General features: G+C 44.2%; 1 protein-coding gene across 14 annotated transcripts in view; it reads right to left on the reverse strand.

The window, feature by feature from the left end:
* The window catches only part of Add1 (adducin 1), a 55524-nt gene extending 34328 nt beyond the window's left edge, over positions 1–21196 (reverse strand). For 9 of the 14 annotated variants that reach the window (XM_052736161.1, XM_052736167.1, XM_052736165.1 and 6 more), the window contains exons 1-2: positions 21064–21196; positions 1950–2164 (exon numbers count right to left, since the gene is read on the reverse strand). In XM_052736161.1, the coding sequence (XP_052592121.1) occupies positions 1950–2144 (195 nt within the window). In that variant the 5' untranslated portion in view covers positions 2145–2164; positions 21064–21196. The remainder of the gene's footprint in view (positions 1–1949; positions 2165–21063) is intronic. The other 5 variants (XM_052736164.1, XM_052736163.1, XM_052736162.1 and 2 more) reach the window with 1 other exon arrangement.
* Between the last annotated feature and the right edge of the window lie 737 nt (positions 21197–21933).

Below are 21933 nucleotides of genomic sequence, written 5' to 3' on the forward strand. Positions count from 1 at the left end.
GAGCCAGCTTTCCCTTGACTTCACACTCTTCTCACTACTACTGTCCTTGCCGTTCCTAAAGCTCACACTGCACTGAGACTCCAATGCTCTCTACAGTCTAAACATCTTGTGAGGAAGGAGCTCACTGCCTGCCCCTTACACCCTCAGAGCCTGGCATGGTCCCGGTGCATACTAGGTGTGCTGAATTCAGCTTCCTCACTCCACCTCTAGTCATGGTCACTTAGTTTCTTATTGCTTTTATTAGGGACGACTTCTGGAGCCAAGAGTCAAGGTGCTCTCCTGGCTCCTTCTTCTCATTGCCCCTACCCCTCTCAGCAAGCTCTCTGCATTCTACTTTCTAAGTGAATCTCAAACATGTCTGTCCCTTTCCACCCTGGACCTAATTACAGCTCTTGCTCTCTTCCATCTGAAGACAGCAACTATCTACTGAAGCCAGAATGACCTCCTTAAACCTAAATTCTATCTGTCCCCTGTTAGCAACTCTCCAGTACCTCCACAATGCTAGGAAGAAATTCAAGTTCCCTGTAATGAAGGGACCAGGGACCAGAGTGACAGGAATGAGGGGCTGTGACATGCAGTGAGGGAGGGACTATGACATGGACTGTAGAAACTTCTAATAACAGAAAGGAGGAAGCACTCCTTTCTGAGCTTCCAGAAGGAATCCAGCCCTGTCAACACCTCAATTTAGGACTTCAGAAGTGAAAGAAAGAACATTTGTGTCATTTTAACTCACAAAAACAAAAAAGAAAGAAATTCAAGTTCCTATCTCAACCTACATAGCCTTCCAGAGTCTCTCTAACTGCTAGAATCCATCTTGGCGGCACCAACCACACTAACTTTTGTCTCTTCAAGTCCCCTCAAGCACATCCCTACCCCAAGAATTCACCCGAGCCCATCTCTCAAGCTGGAATGCTTCTCTTCTAGATACCTACCTACATGCCCAGCTCCTCCATGCTACAGAGTCCTGTTAGCCAAACCTCCTCAGAGAGGCTCTTCTGACCAGGCACACTCAGTTTCAGAACACCACTGCTTTCAGCATAGCACTTGACTGTTTTTATCCTTCATCACCATCAACTGGAATGTCAAGTCTGTGCCCTGATCTAAGTGACTGCATGTGTCCTTTGTATGTCAAAATTCATCAAGTTCTGCACAGATCTGAGTACTTGCTCATTACACCTTGATAACAGCAATACAATCAAACTGGATCTACTAGATGCTCATAAGTCAAGTCCATATGTCCTCACAGCATATGGGATAATAAATACCATTTTTAAAAGGACAATGGCACCTCCTAAAAATTAAAGGGACAAAGCAAAACCAGACCAAAAGGAAGAAAGAGGGGAGGAGAATGTGCAGCATAGATAAGAATAGCATCACCGTGAGAAAGCTGTGAGGACAAGGCTGCTTTAACTACATAACATCTAGAAGACACTCAGGTAGGAATGACTGTGGCTCACAATGCCGACATTAATAAATCAGGTGCTACTAATCTAGGTATGACCAAGAACAAGTGAAGGCCACACTGAGCATCAAAAAAATTAGATTTGGGAATATCTGCACAGGCTTTATCAGTTGATCATGCCTAATTCAAACAACTGAAATGCTCTCAAATCCAAATGTTTTAACCACTATCTTGATGCCTAAAATATCTGTCTTGGATTTTTGGAAGAGGGATGCTTGACTTGTACTTTGTAGAAAACATTTGTCCCTCTACTTATAAAAACACTTTAGACAAACAGTCAAGACAGTTCAAAATAGAAATAAACATCGATCCTTTATAATTCTAAAATGTTTTCATTATGTCTGGTAGCATGAACCAAGCAGAATTCTTTCAACACATATCTGTAAGCATGAAGCATCAATGTGCTGTGTGGTGAGGAACTAACTATGCCATTCACACAACAGGTCTGAGAGCGCAGGAATCAGAAGGAAACAAACTTTATCCTTACAGGACTTTGTAGAATCATGGACACCCGCTTCTTCTGCTCCATCATATTGAAGTCCTGACGAAGGTCTGGCGCCATGTTCCTCTCCCGCAAATATTCTGGATTGTTCTCATCGACTCTGTCAAAGTACCTCTCTTTGTGAGGGGCTGTGGTTGGGGGTGGTGAGGTCACCACTGCAGCCCGAGTATCACCATTCATGGTACAATTTTTCTAGGGTCCTACAGAATGAAAATAAAAGACATTTTTGTGTTCAGATCAATGCTCATTAAGATTTCATGATGAGTACATCAACCTCAGAAATACATTCTTCTATGTGGGGACATGTTGGCTCCTTTATAGTTCAGAAGCACATGACTGGTCAACCATTCCCCGCCCTCCACTAATCAATGCTGTATTTTGTTCTGACCATTGTTTATTAGAGCATAGAAAACAATCTAACAAAGCTATTATGTATGTCCTCTGACAAATCCAAAAGGAATTAGAAATTTGAACTTGACCATAATTAACACTTAGATTAATCCCACACTGACAGGCAGATTTTGGAAGTATTAAACTCTTTTTTTTTTTTTTTCCAAGACAGGGTTTCTCTGTATAACACCTCTATCTGGATTTCTGTGAGTTCGAGGCCAGCCTGGTCTACAGAGCAAGATCCAGGACAGGCATCAAAACAACACAGAGAAACCTTGTCTCAAAAAACGAAAACGAAAACAAAAACAAAACAAACAAAAAAAAATCCACTTAAGTTGATACCCATTATCTTCACATGGCCCATGAGCACATATAATCCAAATGTTCTAAAGCAAATGCTTTCAAGAAATTCCATGCACACAGGTGACATGAGGATCAAGAATTCAAGACCAACCTGAAGTACATAATAAAGAGAAAAACAAAATGCAGAGGAAGGGAGGGAGGAAGAGTAAGGACGAGGAGAGAGGAGGGAAGGAACAAAGTAATTCTACAAAGCAGGCAGTAATGACATTCTAAAGGAAGTGGTTTTGGACATAGTGTTTAATGAGTTTATTCACCACAGTCACTGTACCAGGTCTCATATTCTGAGTCAAACACCATGACGGCTTCCAGGTAGGAAAAAGCTGAATCACCAAGCATTGTGGTGTATACCTGTAAATTTCAGCACTCAGGAAGTCTAAGCAAGATGATTGTAAACTCAAGGCCAGACTGGAACACACAGCAAGATACTGTCCCACTCATTCTCCACCCCCAAAAAAGAAAGACGAAGACAGAAGTCCACGGGGCAGACCATAATGAACACATAATTCTTGTTCTTGCAGGACCTGAGCTCATTTCCCAGCACCCATGTAGGAGACTCACAACTACAGTAACTCCAGATGCAGGGGTTCGCATGCCTCTGGCTTCCACCAGCACCAAACTCAGGAGCACAGGCACATACACACATTTTTTTTTTAATCTTAGAGGAAAAAGAATAACAGAACTCAACTTTATCCTGCAATAATGCCAACTGCTTTCTCTATTTTTGCTTCTTTACTAGATTACTGTTGAACTACTGTAATTTTTTTTTTTTTAGACAGGGTCTCACCATCTAGGTCCAGCTGGCCTGGAACTCACTGTGTAAATCAGGCTGGCCTCAAACTCACAGAGATCTACCTGCCGCTCCCTCCCAAATGCTAGGATCAAAGGATCACACCAGGCTTCAACTTCTGTAACGTTTTTTTTCTCCCCTTTTGGTGCTGGGAATCAAACACAGGTCTTCAAGGGTGCCAAGCCAATACTCGACCACTGAACTGCACCCTGAACCCAAACTCTTTCTGAAGGACATCCCATGAGGACGGTTGCTAAGGAATAATTTGGTCTGCCTTTTCAGTTATTTTTCTGAGAGGAGGGGTAAGTGGGGAAGTCTGGCAAGATTATAGGTAAGAAAGAATAAAATACTGACCACAGCAAACAAGCATTTTCCCCAGAATCAATGGTCTGAATGTTCCTAGTTGTGAAGTAATTGGTTCTGTGAGGATTAAGGACAAAAGAGAGCTCTGGACTGACTTGAAGGACGAGAGCAGCACAAAGCTGAAGGCTGTGAGACCGAGTCTCTATTCTGCACACGCAAAGGCTACGTGTGCTGCTCTGTCAGCTCTCAAGTGTCTGAAGACGGAGCCTGGCTTCCTCTTTGATCCAGGCAGGAAACATTTAAAACTCAAACACAAGTTTAAGTAAAACTCTGTCAAAAGTATGCTCTCTGAAAAGCCACCACATTAGCTATCAGAGGTTTGTACTATCAAGCAATTTTAAGTGTACAGGTGTTTTCACAAAACAAGGATATACTATTCAGTGAAAAGAACAAGACACACAAAACAGTACATAAATGGGATATGTGGGGAGTAAGTAAAAACTCCAATTATATCTGCATTAAGAAATAAAAAATACACAAGAAATTTAAAATAGTAGAGCACTAGAGAGAGGTAAGGAATTGGGCAAGATGGAGGGCAGGGATGTATGTATTATAGATACATTTTATAGTTAATTTATAAAAATAATTTAAAAATAAGCCGGGTGGTGGTAGCGCACACCTTTAATCCCAGCACTCAGGAGGCAGAGGCAGGTGGATCTCTGTGTTCGAGGCCAGCCTGGTCTAGAGAGTGAGCTCCAGGACAGCCAGGCTACACAGAGAAACCCTGTCTCGGAAAACCAAAATATAAATAAAACACCACTTAGACAATAAATAAAATAATAAGCATCGCTGAGGGTACACAGTGAACAGAGGATGCACTGCACAGTGTTGACAGCAGCAGAATAACAACCTGTTTGTTTAAAGATTGCTTTTAATTTATTAATTCTTGCAGGGAGGGTCACAGGACTCTGTAGAGGCAGCTCTCTCCTTCTACCTCTGTGTGGCACAGGGATCCAACGCAGGCCGCCATGTTTGCACCGAAGCACCTTTCCTGCTGAGCCATTTGCCACCATCCCCACCTGCTTCAGGTTTTACAGTCTACACAGGTAGGAAAATACATTCTGTGATCGAGTGTTTTAGTAGTGTGGCCTTCACCTAAGTTCACAGACAATAAAACGTAGCTTGTAAGAGGCTGTGTCTTAGCCAGGCACTGGTGGTGCACGCCTTTAATTCCAGTACTCAGGAGGCAACAGGTAGGCTGGATCTCTTGAGTTCAAGGCAGCCTGGTCTACAGAGTGAGTTCCAGGACAGCCAGGGCTACACAGAGAAACCCTGTCTTGAAAAAATAAAAACAAAAACAAAAGACTGTATCTTAAAATAAGTATACTAAATTAGACAAATTTTCAAATTGAGTTGAGAAGATACTGAACAAAATATGGCCCTTCCTGGTCTCTGCTTAAAATGTCTCCATTTGAATCTAAATAACTATTAATGACTTTTCTCTCTCTAAATCTACACTGCTTGATTAAAACTGAGTATTTGGGCCGGGCGGTGGTGGTGGCGCACGCCTTTAATCCCAGCACTCAGGAGGCAGAGCCAGGCGGATCTCTGTGAGTTCGAGGCCAGCCTGGACTACCAAGTAAGTTCCAGGAAAGGCGCAAAGCTACACAGAGAAACCCTGTCTCGAAAAACCAAAAAAAAAAAAAAAAAAAAAAAAAACCTGAGTATTTGGGTTTGTTTTGATTTTTTTTTTTTTTGTTTTGTTTTGAGACAGCCTCAAAGTATAGCCATGGCTGTCCTAAGTCTTGCTATGTAGAGCAGGCTGGCCTTGAACTCACAAGAGATCCCCCTGTATCTATTACCCAAGTGTTGAGATTAAAGGTGTGTGCCACCAAGCCTGGCCTAAATAAAACTGAGTATTTTCTGAATCTATATTAGCCCCACTTGGTAGAGATTATTTCCATCTTGCTTAAGGCAGTGAAGTTCCAGCCTATAAGGACTGTTCCATGTAAGAATCACACACAGGGTATACCTCCACTCGGGTTACGGTGGTTTGAATGAAAATGGCCTCCACAGGTTCGTATCTGAACACTTGGCCCCCAGTTGGTGAAACTGTTTGGGAAAGATTAGGACATAAGGCCTTGTTGGAGGAGGTGTGTCTCTAAGGGGGTGGCCTTTGAGGTTTCAAAAGCCCATGGCATTCCCTGTTAAGTTTTTTTTCCTCTCTCGCCTACCTGCCTGTGGATTGAGATGTAAGCTCTCAGTTATTGCTCCAGCACTTATCTGCCTGCATACAGATTTACACACACATACTCGAGTACACTCAGCCCTAAATCTTTACAATGTGGGTGGCAGAGGGGGGAGGGGCTCTAAAAATAAACAAACAAACTAGCCCAGAACCAAGGAATACAAATCTCTGAAAGCAGGACCCAATTATCAACACTTTTAAGTATTAGCAAGCCATCTCTGGAACTCACAAAGATCTGCTTGCCTCTGCCTTCCCAAAGCTGAGATTAAAGATTTACACCACCACGCCCAGTTTTTGCTTGTTTGTTTTTACATCTTTTAGATCAGGCCTCTCTAAGTAGCCCAGCCTGCTTCACACTTTTGATATCCTGCCGCAGCCTCTCCAGTACTAGGATAACAGGTTTGTGCTGCTGTGTCCTGCCTGCTTCCCTTTCTACCCTGCCATGATTGTTTCTGAGACAGTCTCACTCCACAGCCGAGGCTTGCATCCAACTCCAGATCCTCCTGCCTCAGACTCCTGAGTACTGGCATTACAGGAATTTGTTACTACACCATTTTCTTTACATTTTTAAAAATTCCAGACATGTGATGGTGGTGCAAGCCTTTGAATCTTATACTCGGGAGGCAGAGGAAGGTGGTTCTCTAAGTTTGAGGCCAATCTGGTCAACAAAACAAGTTCCAGGACAGCAAGAGCTACATAGTGAGACCTTGTCACAAAAAAAAAAAAAAAAAAAAAAAAAACTTTCCATGAAGGGCAGGGATATGTGCACATGGCTGCAGGCACCAGATCTCTTGGAGGAAGACACAGTGGTTCTCAACCTATGGGTCTTGATCCCTCTGGGGATCAAATTACCTTTCACAGGGGTCACCTAAGACCATCGGAAAACAGATATTTACATTACAATTCCTAATAGTAGCAAAATTACAGTTAGGAAGTAGCAACAAACTAATTTTATGATTGGGGGTCCCTACAACATGAGGAACTGTATTAAAGGGTCGAAGCATCAGGAAGGTTGAGAACCATAGAGCCGGAGTGACAGGTGGTTGTGAACCTCCTATCACGGATGCTGGGAATCGAACTAGAATCCTCTCCAAGAGCACACATGCTCTTAACTGACTAGCCATCTCTCCAGTTCTATACATGCCCTATTTTCCTGACTTTCTTCATGTGTGTACATAAATGTGGAGAAGGGAACAGCTCTTAGGAGTCAGTTCTTTCCTTCCCCATGGGTTCCGAGCACTGAATTCATCTCTTACATGGCAAGCATCTTTACACACTAGGCCATCTCACCAGTCCTCATTAAGCATCTTTAAAATAGCTGTTTTAAGTTGGGTTGTAATAGTTTAGGCCTGTAATCCCATTGCTTGGAAAGTTGACACAGGAGGATGAAGACTTTAAAACCAGCCCTAGCAACATCACAAGACATTGTCTCCAAAAAAAAAGGAGGGGGTGTTAAAAGCTCAGTGGTAAAGTAAAACCCTAAATTCAATTTCCAGTAGTACTGAGGGGAGGGGAAGTTAACTATTAGTAACAGATCAAAAATGCACTATTTCCCTCACTAGAATGCAATCCCAACAGAGCAAGAAATCATTCCACCCCACCCCTGCCTTATTCACAGGACAATCGGAATACCAAGGCCTGAGTAAGTACACTTCCAGGTCTAGCATTCTGGACTGACAATGTCATTCAAATTCTGTTTGGATTCCAGGGGCATCTGGCTGTGAGAAGAGTCACTGTTTCAACTCATTCAATCACAACTGGACATGTAACTCAAAAGACACTGGGGACAGATACAGTCATACACTAACAAACAGGTTCCACATTTCAGTTTACCATCCACAAAGGAATTTCAGACTGTGTATGAAACTGGGTTTGTATATCTCTGTAACTGGGTTTTCTGTTTCAAAGGGTTACGTCAATTCTCAAAGTCAGTATGTACAACAAAAGCAGCTTTATCTGTCTCTAGCCGACTAGATTTGGAGACAAGAGTATGTATAACTCCCAGAGGGAGAAAAGAAAAGATTTCTAGACCTCACAGGCACCACAACTAAGCTTGCAAGGCACTACAGTGAACCCACAAAGACTGCAGAAGACCCAGCTAATTCAGAAAGCACGGGCTGACCACACACATCAGCATAAAGAAGTCTAAACAGATTTGATGAGGGGGGCCTTTCTGTAATCTAATTAAACACATTAGGAGGGACAATAGTACTAGTCTAAGGTAAGACTTTGGGGGGGGGCAGAAATCAGAGGACTAGGAATGTAGCTCAGTGGTAACTTGCCTAGCATGTCCCCAGAACCACAAACGATATATATACACAGAATATACCTACACATTCCCATTACATATAATAAGCAATTAATAGTCAATATATTAGATTCTATATGAAAAGAGCATATTGGGATGATTGATAATTATAGGACAAGATGACAACAATATATAATAAAAGTGATCATTTTTTAGTCAGTGGTGGTGGCTCACACCTTCAATCCCAGCACTCGGGAGGCAGAGGCTGGCGAATCTCTGAGTTTGAAGTCAACCTGGTCTACAGAGTGAGTTCAGGACAGCCGGTGCCACACAGAGAAACCCTATCTCAGAAAACCAAAAACTAAATATAAATAAAGATAAAAATTATCTTTTTTGTTTTTGAGACAGGATTTCTTTGTGTAGTCCTGGCTGTCCTGGAACTCACTCTGTAGACCAGGCTGGCCTGAACTCAGAGATCTGCCTGCTTCTGCCTCCCGAGTGCTGGGATTAAAGGTATGCACCACTACTCCCCAGCAATAAAGGTGATATAAAACCAGATGATGTTGCATGTGTCTAAGGCAGGGGGATTCAAACAGTTGAAGGTCTGCTTAGGCTATCAACTAAGATCCTACCTCAGAAATCAAATAAATGTTTAAATGATCAGGGAATAGCCAATAATTTGTTGTTAAAATAGCATGTACAAAACTGTACTGTACTGGTGAGACAGCTTATCAGTAAAGTGCTTGTCAGGCAAGTATGAGGTCCTGAGTCTGGGTGCACAGCACCCAGGAAAAAGCCAGGAGCAGTGTACGTCTGTAACCATAGCTCTGGGTAGGCACAGGTGGACCCCTGGAGCTCACTGCCTCAGGTGGTAAGCTCCAGGCTGACAGAGAGAACCTGTCTCAAAACTTAAGGTGGAAAGCACCTGAGGAAGACATTTGTCATGGACTCCTCACCTCCACGTGTGTACAGACACATACACACATTGGAATTCATACACTCTCACACACACACACACACACACACACACTGTACTGCAGCCATGGAGCAGGCAGAAACACGACAAGAACCAGGACATTTACTAAGCTACTCCACACTTTTGTCTTCCTCTTCTCTCTGTAACTTCTACAGTCATTGCTGGGTTATTGCCAGTTGGTCCCAACAACTATTCTCCACCTGTAATCTGACATTCTGTGGTAACCAGTAGTGTGTAAGCAGATACTCATCAAGTCCTTTAACTGCTGGAATGCACAAGGTAGAAATGGTAAAGCTAGGCGTCACCAAGGTTCAACTCTTAGGACAGTGACACACATCTATAATCCCAGCATTTAGGAGGCTGACACAGGACTAATTAAGTTTAAGGCCAAACTGGACTGCAGACAGAATTCCAAGCAGGTCTGGATTACAAGGCGAGACTCTGTATCAAAAGACAAAACAAAAAGTTCTTGGCTGACACATATGAGACACACCTCTTGGGCAAGGTCACTATGTGCACCTCAGTTTTTCCAAAGAAAATGGGGGATGATAAAAATGCCTATCTTGCCAGGCATGGTGGCGCATACCTTTAATCCCAGCATTTGGGAGGCAAAGGCAGGTGGACCTCTAAGTTCAAGGCCAGTCTGGTCTATAGAGTGAGTTCCAGGACTGCCAGGACTACACAGAGAAACCCTGTCTCAAAAAACAAAACAAAAAAGAAAAAATGAAAAAGCAAAAGGGCAATCCCGATACTGGAAACATCTGTTACAGGAAAGGGAAGTCCCACAGCAGAAAGTGAGCTGGGGTGCAGTCAAAGCCACTTTCTTTTGGAGCACACACGCAGAAGGAAGCAGCAGTGTAGTCCAAGTTCTCCTGCTTGGGACTGTCAGGGTTGACAGCTCAACTTCCTTACCAACCTGACTGGATTAGAATCAACTATAACACACTTCTGGGGGGATCTGCGAAGAGGGAAGACCAAACCTTTATGCATCTGTATGTATTTATCTCTATAATTTTTTGTAAAGTTATCACAAGTCCCTAGGTTCAATCTTTCATTCATTTCTTTTTTTTTTTTTTTTTTTTTTTTTTTTTTTTTTTTTTTTTTTGGTTTTTCGAGACAGGGTTTCTTTGTGTAGCTTTGTGCCTCTCCTGGAACTCACTTGGTAGCCCAGGCTGGCCTCGAACTCACAGAGATCCACCTGGCTCTGCCTCCCGAGTGCTGGGATTAAAGGCGTGCGCCACCACCGCCCGGCTCATTTCTTTTTTTTTTTTTTGGTTTTTCGAGACAGGGTTTCTCTGTGTAGCTTTGTGCCTTTCCTGGGACTCACTTGGTAGCCCAGGCTGGCCTCGAACTCACAGAGATCCGCCTGGCTCTGCCTCCCGAGTGCTGGGATTAAAGGCGTGCGCCACCACCGCCCGGCCATTTCTTTTTTTTTTTTATTTTTTGCGATCTTGATGTATTTATTCCCATAAATTTGAAAATAATTAGATAAGGCCCTGGGTTGTTCAATCCCCAGTAACCACACACACACACACACACACACAAAGCAGAGAGAGAGAGAGAGAGAGAGAGAGAGAGAGAGAGAGAGAGAGAGAGAGAGAGAATGGAATCAGGTGTGGTGGTGCACACTTTTAATCCTAATAATCAGAAGGCAGAGGCAAGCAGATCTCTTTAAATTCAAGGACAGCAAATCAAGTTCCAAACTAGGCAAGGCCACACTGTGAGACCCTATCAAGAAAGAGAATCAGGCCTGGGATAACGCCTTATGAACTCTGTCAGGGAGGCCCCAAAGACCTCTGAAAACAACACGGCCTACTGTCATTGCTCTGTCTGTTGCCCAACAGAACTAGATGGTAAGACCCTATTGCTGAAGACACACTTTGGGTACAAGATACAAAGAAATCAAGCTGGAAAGGACCTGAACCCTTCTTCCCTGCTGACTACCTTTCACAGTGCCAGAAGAAGCTATGCAGGCTGCTGGAGAAGACATCAATGGCATCCCTTCACCAGCCCTGCACGCTACAATACCAACCACCAGGTAAGATATGCTCACCGGTACAATTGTGGTGTGAAGGTTATTCAACTGCTTTTGTTTTAGATTTGAGGCCTGATCCACAAGAAGAAATTCATACCTGGTACTGTAAAATTGTTCAAAAGCCCAGGGGTTGAGAGGTCACAGGTTCTAGGGAGGAGCTGTTGTTCTGCTATACATGTTGTCAAACTGCTTTCTAAATATTTATGCGCATACATACATTTAATACATACATCTAATACATACATTTAATATGCTGCCTTCTACCTTGGCCAGGGCTTTTCTCTGCAGTGGTCAGCAGTTAATACAGAGATTCATTGCGGGTCCAAGTGTTAAAAGTAAGTGTCTACTGAGTGAGTGCTCAGTTCTAAGAGAGACATCCACTCCACATCAAGGCTCAGGGAACACTGCAGAAGGGCAGGAAGAATGTAATAGCCAGCAGGATAAGGAGAGCACTGTGAAATGCTGTCACTGGGACATGTATGGCCTCTGCACACAGAACTCACTGCAGCTGTGATACCTCCATGAGATAAGTCAACAAGGTCAGTCGACATTCCAACCAGCAGTAGGAATCAGACTCCAAAGGTTATTCACAAAAAGAGGTGGGGGGACATGTTGGAGGTACCTGGGAGAGTGGAAGGAAGGAGCTGGGGTTTCTTGAAGGAGTGTATTGTTTATTTGTATGAAACTGACAAAGAATAAATTTTTAAAATCAAAGAGGGCCAGGTGTGGTGGCACATGCCTTTAATCTCAGCACCCATGAGGCCAAGCCAGGTGATCTCTATGAGTTCCAGACCAGCCTGCAAGCTCCAGGCTAGCCAAAGTTACATAGTAAAACTCTGTCTTAAACAAATTTTTAAAAAAAGGGGGGTGGGGTGGGGAGATGGTGGTGGTGGCACTTACAAAAGCAGATGCATCTCTGAGTTTCAGGCCAAGGCCAATCTACAGAGAAAAGTTCCAGGACAGTCAGGCCTACACAGAGAAACCCTGTCTTGGGGTAGAGAGGGCACTAAATACAGCCACTGCCCCAGATTATCATCTGTAATTTCACTGTTTTCAATAAGCAAATAGTTTAACATTTTACTTAGTCACATCAGCAAACTCTTCTCTGCCTTTGTCAGACTGGAGATTAAACCCCGGCCTCCCTCAGCCTTATCTACAATTCTTCTTGTACTTTTTCTGAAACAGGTTCTCACCAACTTGGCCACAGGCAGGTTTTGAATTTTTGATCCTCCTGCCTCAGCTTCCAGAGTAGACCCACTCTTGTATATTTCTTCCATAGTGACCTCTACTTTTCAAAGGAAAGTTACTAGACCAGCAGAAGGCTCAAGAGGTAAAGCGTCTGCCGTGAAAGCCTGGTGACCTGAGTTGATCCCCAGAACCCTTGTAAGGACAGGAGGAGAGAACCCACTCCACAAGGATGTCCTGTGACCCCCCACAAGCACAGCCCCCCATATAAATAATAACAAATATTTGTAAAAGAAAGATATTGCCGGGCAGGGTTTTGCACTCATGTAATTCCATCACTGAGGAAGCTGAAGCAGAGAAATGGTTAGACTCAGGCTGGACTGGGCAACCTTGTGAGCTTCAAGCCAACGTGAACTACACAGTGAGACTCTGTGTCAAAATAAAGAAATAAAAAAATACCACTTCTTCACAGGCACACATTAAAGAAAATGCTCTGTCAAAGGTTGAGCATTATTAAATATTTTATCTGCTTTTTCCCCAGTGTCTCTCATTTCAAACCTTCCCCTTTAATCCTCAGACTCTGATGAATGTGTACACCAGTTATTTAAACGCCAACGATCCCTCCTTCCCATAGAGGTGGGTCAGTTTCTTCTCTCCCCTCCAGGGCTGCATGAAGCACATCCTGACCTTCCACGACCAGCAGTGTGCCCTTAACTGCTTCATCAGGAAAGCCTATCATCTTTTGTGCCCAGTTTCATTTGCAATAAACTTAGCAGCGTTCCAGAACCACTGGGCCTTTTAGAAATAGCAAGTGAAGCTGGACATGGTGGCTTATGCCCACAATGCCAGCACAGGGAAGAAAGAGGATTGGGAGTTCAAGGACGGCCTGGGCTACAAACTGAAACCATGTTCCAAAAAGAGGCAGGAACACACAGAGGCTTTCTTCTCTTTCCTCAAATGATACCTGACTCTGTATTGGGACTATATCAAGAAGAAGACCATCACCAGATGTGGCTTCTTGACCTTGGACCAAAACTGTTGAACTTCACTCCTTCAACAGCAACAGCATTCCCAGGCACTTGTCAAAAAATATAGCCTTGGGTCCACATCCAGGCCTGTTCTTTAGCACGGTCATGGAACATTCCCTTGCAAGTTAGCTGCTTGGAGGGATAGCTGGCTTCCTGCTGAGAAACCCCACACTGATACCATCTGCTCTCAAGACACACTTCTAGGGTGTCTCCCACTTCAAATTGCCTCTGCCCTGCCCTGTCTTGGGACTCTGCCAGCAAAAAGACCATCACTAGATATAATTTCTCAAGCCTGAACCAGAACTATGAGCCAAAATAAATCTCTTATTTAAAATGAAAAAGTAGTAATAACAACAACAATAATAATAAATAGTATGTATAAAATATCTAGCAGTGTCTGGTATATATACAATGCATGACCTGTAAGTGGTAAATGTTTTCATTATTCTAGCACTGATCAGAATATAAAAGCATCAAGATAAAAACTTCATTTGGGGAGTTAGGGATTTAGTTCAGTGGTAGAGCCCTTGGGTTAGTTCCCAGCACCAAAAGCCATTCTTAAAACCCGGTGTGGTAGCACACACCTGTAAGCCCAGCACTCTGAAGGTGAAGGCAGGAAGATCAGAAGTTCAAGGTCATCCTTGGCTATACTGCAAATCTGAGGTCAGCCTAGACTATAGGAAACTCTCTTCAAAATATTTTAAGTTGTTGCTGCTGTTGTTTGTGGGGACACTGAACCCAAGGCTTTCCACACATTGGGTAAGGACCCTACCACTGAGCTACATGCCCAGCCCTTAGAAACAACATTCTATTGTATACTCATGTTATTTCTCCTTTTTTGTATTTTAAGGTAAACTACTCTATTCTGTCTGAAGCAACACATGCAGCACCAAGATTTCACAAGATTCTCACTTTAACTCAACCCCTAAATGAACAGCATTCAAAGGGTGTGGTTTTGAAAACAATGGGTAGGGCAACTAGAGATAAACCATCCATCTGTAAATGGACAAATTTAAGTGAACTCTATTGCACCCTAGCTTGTTTATTATTTCCAAAATCTGTGGATTTTTGTCGTTGGTACAGAAAACCTGGCTTGGGATTCTGTCAAAATTCCATTACTATTGGGCAAGGGGAAAGAACAATATCAAAATAATAGTATATGAAAAAAATTGTTTTTAAAGTCATTTAAAAATTGTTTAAATTGCCGGGCGGTGGTGGCGCACGCCTTTAATCCCAGCACTCGGGAGGCAGAGCCAGGCGGATCTCTGTGAGTTCGAGGCCAGCCTGGGCTACCAAGTAAGTCCCAGGAAAGGCGCAAAGCTACACAGAGAAACCCTGTCTCGAAAAACCAAAAAAAAAAAAAAAAAAAAATTGTTTAAATTCCATTACCATCCCAATGCTAATTTTAAAATGTGTTGGATTCATGTCTACAGTTTAGGCCCCGGAGTCAGACCACCTGTGTGTTATGATCCCAGTTTACCTATATGTTGTCTTTCTTTCTTTTTGTTTTTTGAGATAGGGTTTATCTGTGTAGCCCTGAAACTCACTCTGTAAACCAAAGTGGCCTCAAACTCAAGAAGTCCACTTGCGTCTGCCTCCCTAGTCCTGGGATTAAAGGTGTATGCCACCACTACCAGTTCCTTGTCTTTTGGGGGGTAATTTATTTTTCTTATGTGGTGTTTTGCCTGCATGTATGTCTGTGTGAGAGAGTTGAATCCCCTGGAACTAGAGTTATAGACAGGTGTGAGCTGCCATGAAGGTTCTGGGAAGTGAACTTGGGTCCATTGGAAGAGCAGCCAGGGCGCCGCTGAGCCATCTCTCCAGTCCCCTCCAGTTAATTTCATTTGTTTGTTTGTTTTTCTAGACAGGGTTTCTCTGTGTAGCCCTACCTGTCCTGGAACTCGATCTGTAGAGTAGGATGGCCTTAAACTCACAGAGATATGCCTGCCTCTGCCCCCCAAATGCTGGGATCCAAGACCTATGCCATCACTGCCCAGCCGGTTAATTTCTTTAAAGATGACTTTTGTTTTTGTTTTTTAGATAGTCTGACTATGTAGCACTGGCTAGCCTCTAACTTACTGTGTAGACATGGTTGGCTTCAAGAGATCTGCTTGCCTCTGCATCCCAAGTGCCAAGATAAACACATATGCTACACCTGGCTTAAGATTTCTTATTTATGAGAGAGAGAGAGAGAGAGAGAGAGAGAGAGAGAGAGAGAGAGAGAGAGAGAGTGTAATGTGTGCAAGTGCCTAATGAGACAAAAAACAAAAACAGTGTAGTAACTCCTGGAACTGGATTTAATAGGATTCATCCCTTGTCCTGGCTAGTTTTACGTCATTTTGACACCAGATAGTCATTTGGGAAGAAGCACCTCAATTGAGAAAATGTCCCCACCAGACCAGCCCTGGTGCATTTTTTTGATGGAAACGATTGATATGGAGCACTCTGCATCATTTCTTACCTCTGACCTGCTGGAGTTCCTGCCCTGCCTTCTTTTGATGGACTGTCAAGTGGAGGTGTAAGCAAAATAAACCCTTTCTTCTCCAAGTTGCTCACGGTGTTTTATCATGGCAGTAGAAACCTGCATTAGACACCCAGTGCAGGTGCCTGGAACCCAACGGGTCCTCTATAAAAGCAACAAGTGCTCTTAACTGCTGAATCATCTCTCCAGCTCCTAGAACCCCATTTTAGTATCTTCATTTTTTTCTTTAGATTTATTTATTTTATGAAAATGTTTTGCCTGCATGTATGTATGTGTATCACATGTATGCCTGGTGCCTGTGGAGGTTCAGAAGAGGGCTCTGGATCCTCTGGAACAGGAGTTAGATGGTTTTGAGCCACCATGTAGGTAATGGGACCTGATGCTAGATCCTCTGAAGAGCAGTAAGTGCTTTTCTTAACCACTGAGACACCTCTCCAGCCCCAGTATCATTTTTAAAGACCCAAGATGACGGGCCTACAGACTCCAGTCCTATATTTAAGATGTAGTTTCCCCCTACCCCTAAGTAGCACAGATTCCTAGGAAGCCAGATCTGAACATGCCCAACACTGTTACCCGAACAACTATCAGTAACAATGTTGTTTTTTTTTCCTTCAGACCTGAGGGGAGCAAGTTATCAATACATTCCAGGTCACTCATACCAACTGCTCTAAATTGTACTTCTGAAAAAAAATAAAGTTCAAAGGCAAACTGAACTAAACCTGTTTCCTTTCACTCTTTCCATATTTCCTAATTGCAGAAGGTCAGAACAAATATTAACTATCAAACAGTTCCGTTAAAGTTAAAAATCATGCTAGATTCCAATTTAACAAAATGTTTCTAACCAAACTAAAAAGACATTGGAATATTTATGTATGTTAAGTAACTATATCTTATGTAAGATTTAGTTATTAATGTGCTGTTGGTTTGTTTCATTTTTGTTGAGAAAAAGATATGAGGCTGGCCTCAAACTCAAACTAAGGATGACCTGATCTTCTTGCCTTCACCTCCCAGGTGTTTGGATTACAAATGTGTGCCACCACACCCAGTTTATACAATGCCAAAAAGTGAACCCATTTTTTTTTTATGCATGCTAGACAAGCACTCTAGCAGCTAAGGTACAATTCCAGCCCTGGTGGCTTGTTTTTTGGCCTTAGTGAGTTTTAGCTCAAACAATGATTAAACTGGTACAGCAAGGAGCAACCCAAATGCTCAAATTGTAGTTTCTAAACACCGTCTAAGTGTTCTAAGATGCACAGGGTCAAAAAATTGATTTCAGGTTGGAATATTTGCCCATGTGTTATATGTCAGAAGCAGGACCACAGTCTAAACAACACACCTTATAAACACAGCGTGTATGTAGCTGTGTACATTTTTTTTTCTTTTCAGTGCTAGGGATCAAACCCAGGATTTCATACATGCTACACCAGTACTCTCCTAGTGAATTAACCATCCAGCCCTACACAGTATTTAAATAATTTTGTGCATGAAACAAAGTTTGTGTATCACAGCTAAAGGGGCTGAAAGGGTCTTTTTGCTTTGGAGATGTTTAGTAAACTATGTGTTACAGGCCTGCATTTGTGACAACTCACCTCATCAGGGTCACAAAGAAACTCCAAAAACCGAGGATAGAGAGGTGTTCAGTAGTTAAAAGAACTGGGCTCTTACAGGAAACTGAGGTTCAGTTCCCAGCACCCACATGTCTGCTCACAACCACCTGCAACTCCAGTTCCAGGAGATCTGACACCATCTTCTGGTATGTTCCAGCACTAAATATGTATGTGCTACATACATGCAAGCAAAACATTTATATACATAAAATAAATAAGCCTAGAAACCCCAAAATCCATGTTGTTTTAGACTTTGGAGCACTTGGGATTTCAGATTTTTAATTAGGGATACAAAGCTCCTATTTTTCATTAAAACAGCATTTCACAGTCCCAATACTGAAATTTTTAACATTTCAAATCATATGACAATTAGATGCTATTAGAAAACAATTTCAAGGCACGACTATAACTCAGTTGGTAGCGTACTTGCCTAACACACAACGTCCTGGGTTTGGTCACAAACACACACACACACACACACACACACACACACACACACTGAATTCCCAGCACTCCCAGGGGCACAGGCAGCAATAGGTTCTGTTCCTCCTACACACACACACACACACACACACACACACACACACACACACACACACACACACACACAACACTGAATTCCCAGCACTCCCAGGGGCACAGGCAGCAAACAGGATCATCACTTAAAGGTTGGGACTAGAAAAAAAAAATAGCTCAGCAATTAAGAGCACTTGTTAATTTCTAACAAAAACCCCAAGTACTTTGATTTCCTGGGGTTGGATATGGCTCAGTGGTTTGAACACAAGTACTACTTTTCCAGAAAATCTGAGTTCAAGTCCCAATACCCACACGCCAGCTCTCAACCTTCTGCAACTCCAGTTTCAAAGGATCTGAGAACCTTTCTGGCTTCCAGTGGTACCAGGAATGCAAGTGGTTCACAGACACACGTACCGGTAAAACACTCATAAAATAAAAAATTTAAATTAAATGTTTTGAAAAGTTTAAGGCTAGCCTTCTCTCATTGAAAATTCAAGGCCACCTTGGGCTACATTAAACTATCACCAAAACATAAAATAAAATAATAAAAGGCATCAGCAGAACAGAACTCAGGAGGCAGAGGCAGGCGGATCTCTGTGAGTTCGAGGCCAGCCTGGTCTACAAAGCAAGTTCCAGGAAAGGTGCAAAACTACACAGAGAAACCCTGTCTCGAAGAGGAAAAAAAAAAGAGAGAGAGAGAGAGAGAGAGAGAGAGAGAGAGAGAGAGAGAGAGAGACCTGGTCTCAAAAAAAAAAAAAAAGGCAGTTTCTGATATAATCACTTCTGTGTATGTAGTTTACTCAACATTAATGTGCATACACAGGACAAACTTAAGTCCTTATTTGGAATTCCTAGTCTTTCCAGATGTTTAGAAGTACACAACGTATATTAAAAGTAGAGTAACACATTTTGTATATATCCAGCTATTAACTGTTGAAACTGAATGAGTAAATAACGACTTGTTTAATGCTACTCTCTCAAACATGAATGTGTGGCTATGTAAGAGTACACCAAGGCAGAGGAAGGAAAAAGGGCCATCAATACAAACTAAGCCTCATATAGTAAAAATACCTGGGAACCTGTCTTAGTTAGGGTTTCTAGGGCTGCAATAAAACACCAAATCAAAGTGGGGAGGAAAGGGTTTATTTCAGCTTGTAGTCCATTATCCAGGGAATTAGGGCAGGAATTCAAGGCAGGAACCTGGAGCTGATTGCTGCAGAGGCCGTGGAGGGGCGGGGCTTACAGGGTCGTTCCAAGGGCTTGCTCAGCCTGCTTTCTTATAGCACCCAGACCCCCAGCCCAGTGGTGGCTCCACCCACCCTGTGAGTTCCCACATCAACCTCAATCAAGAGAAGGCACTACTGGCCCACCCACTGGCCAATCTGGTGAGGACTTTTTCTCAATTTAACCCTAGCCTATGTCATGTTGGCATCAACACCTAGCCAGCACAACATCTTTTGAAGCATTTCCATATTTAATTTCCTGATTCAATATGATTCTATGAAAGGTACAGGTTTTTGTGTGGTAAGCCAACAAAACTAAACAACAGTATCAGATAATACCAGGAGTTAAGTGAAAATCTAATAGTTTGTATAAAACAGATTTTAGAAAGGAAGATGTTTGGAGACTGTTCAGAATTTTGATTCATTTCATTTACTGAATCTCACTAACCTACACACATTAGTAAACTAACAAATCACACCACCTGCACCACTGTAAACCACATCTAAAACCTGGAAAGCCCTTTGAATGTCAAAACCATTCACTTCCTCAAAAAACAACTTTACTAACAGGGTGTGGCATCAATTCACACCGTAATCCTAGAACTAAGGGGGCAGAGGGCGAAAATTTCAGTTCCAGACCATGCTGGGCTACAGCGTAAGAGCCTGTCTTGTGGGGGAACCACGCATGACACATCCACACAACTTTACCCATAAAGGAGTGCTTCAAAATTCTAGAATTCAAACGAGATTTACACACCACTGGCTGCAGTTTTTAGAATCCCACCCTTACAAAATTCACTCCCGATCTGAAAGTCCTTCTCTTCCCAGAGCCTGTTGAATCTACTCGGAACTCCAGGCTTGTTTTCACGCGGTTTACAAAGGAGACAGCCGATCTGTCAGCATTCTAGTTCCTATTTGGATTAAGATTTCAATCCACTTTTGACAAACGCAAAAATCTCTCTGTAATAACTGAGCAGTAATGCATACAGCTATTAGCTCTGTTCTTGGTCTTCGGGAATTAGGAATTTTAGGCCGAAAATCGTATGGTCAAACCAACAGCAGTTTCAGGTGAACCGAACTATTTATTTCAAGATGGGTGTGCATAAAGCAAACACAAATCACCCTAAGAAATACCTTGAACCAGGAACTGAATTACAAAAAAAAAAAAACGAAAAGTGTTTTAGGGAGAGGTCTAAACGAAAAAGCAAAGAGGAAAGGCAAGCCCCATCTCCAGGAAGTTCCACGACCACCTCTTTACTATCATCCGTGGACAGGGCTGGCTTTTTCTCTTTGGGCAGACGGTGTCATTTTTAAAAAGAGCCGACAAACGGGACCCAGATGCGCCTTGCCACAATCTCTGCAGTGAGCAGGGCACGGGGCCACCACTAGCACAATGCTGACACCGGAGGACCCCTGGAGGAGGCCCACCAGTCAGCTCAGAGCCGGGCGGCCACTTCCACAGAAGCCCACGTCCGCCGGGGACCAGCCTGGGAAGCGACGATGCCCTGTCCTCGCCCCCGCACTCGGCGGCGGCAAGCGCAGAGACCCCGGGCGCCCCGCGCCGCAGCGACCTCGCCGCGCCCTCCTCAGCGCAGGCCAGGCGCCCCGGAGGCCCCCCAGCCCTGCCATGCCCGGCCCGCCCAGCCCCGCCGCCCCGGCCCTACGCCCACTGCGGGCCCGGAGACCTCGCCGCGCTCGCGGGCCTCACCTCCGCGGAGAATCGGGGGCAGCGCGCAGCTTCCCGGGTCCGAGTGCGGCCCGCGCCTCGCCTGCGCCTCGCGCTGGGCTCCGCCCCCTGGCCGCCGCGCACCCCCGCCGCCTGCCTGCCGCAGCCCTCGGCCTCTCCCGCCCTCAGCCCTCAGCCTTCGGCTCGCCCCCGCCGCCCAGCTGGGTGCGGCCTGCGGCGCTGCAGTCAAACAACGCGCAGCGCCATTGGCCTGCACGCCCCGCCGCCGTCCAGCATTGCTCGCTGTTATTGGTCAATCTTGAGCAAGGGGTTGGGCCGGGGAAGGGCGGGTCCGGGGAGGTGGAGAGAGGGTTGGTGGCTGTGGCCTCAGGGTGAAGGCCGCGTCACCGTGGGGTTAGCGGTTGCCTGGGCCGCCGCAGGCAACGGGCCGGCGGCCTGCTGCACCTGCTCACGTAGCCGCTGGTTCTCCCACTGAGACTGTCAGACCGGGCCTTCGTGCACGCCCGCGGCGAATGGACCTGGTCTGAGGGCGCTGCAAGAGAGAGGGTCCTTAGGCTGCGTGGGGACTGAGCTGTCAATCAGGGTGGAGTCAGGACTGCAACGTCTGTGGGCTTTGATAAGGCTCCACTGACAGGAAAGGCCCGCCGGATGAGTGGATTAACAAACACTGAGGCCTCTTCAGAGTCAGGGAATGGGGCTAGGCGAGGCCTTGGCAGAACCAGTCCATCTGGCAGTGGCCTGGAAACCAGCCTCAGGGACCAGATCAGCACTGTCGCTCCTGTCGTCCCATCAGAGTCCTAAAGATCCAAAGGAAACAAAGGGGCACAGCTTCTTGTTTCCCTCATACCACTGAAGGTTGAAGCCTAGGGCCTGGCAAGTGGCAGAACGGGG

The sequence above is a fragment of the Peromyscus californicus genome, unplaced genomic scaffold (genome assembly GCF_007827085.1).
Source record: "Peromyscus californicus insignis strain IS unplaced genomic scaffold, ASM782708v3 Scaffold_13__1_contigs__length_99412109, whole genome shotgun sequence".
NCBI classification, from domain to species: Eukaryota; Metazoa; Chordata; class Mammalia; order Rodentia; family Cricetidae; genus Peromyscus; species Peromyscus californicus.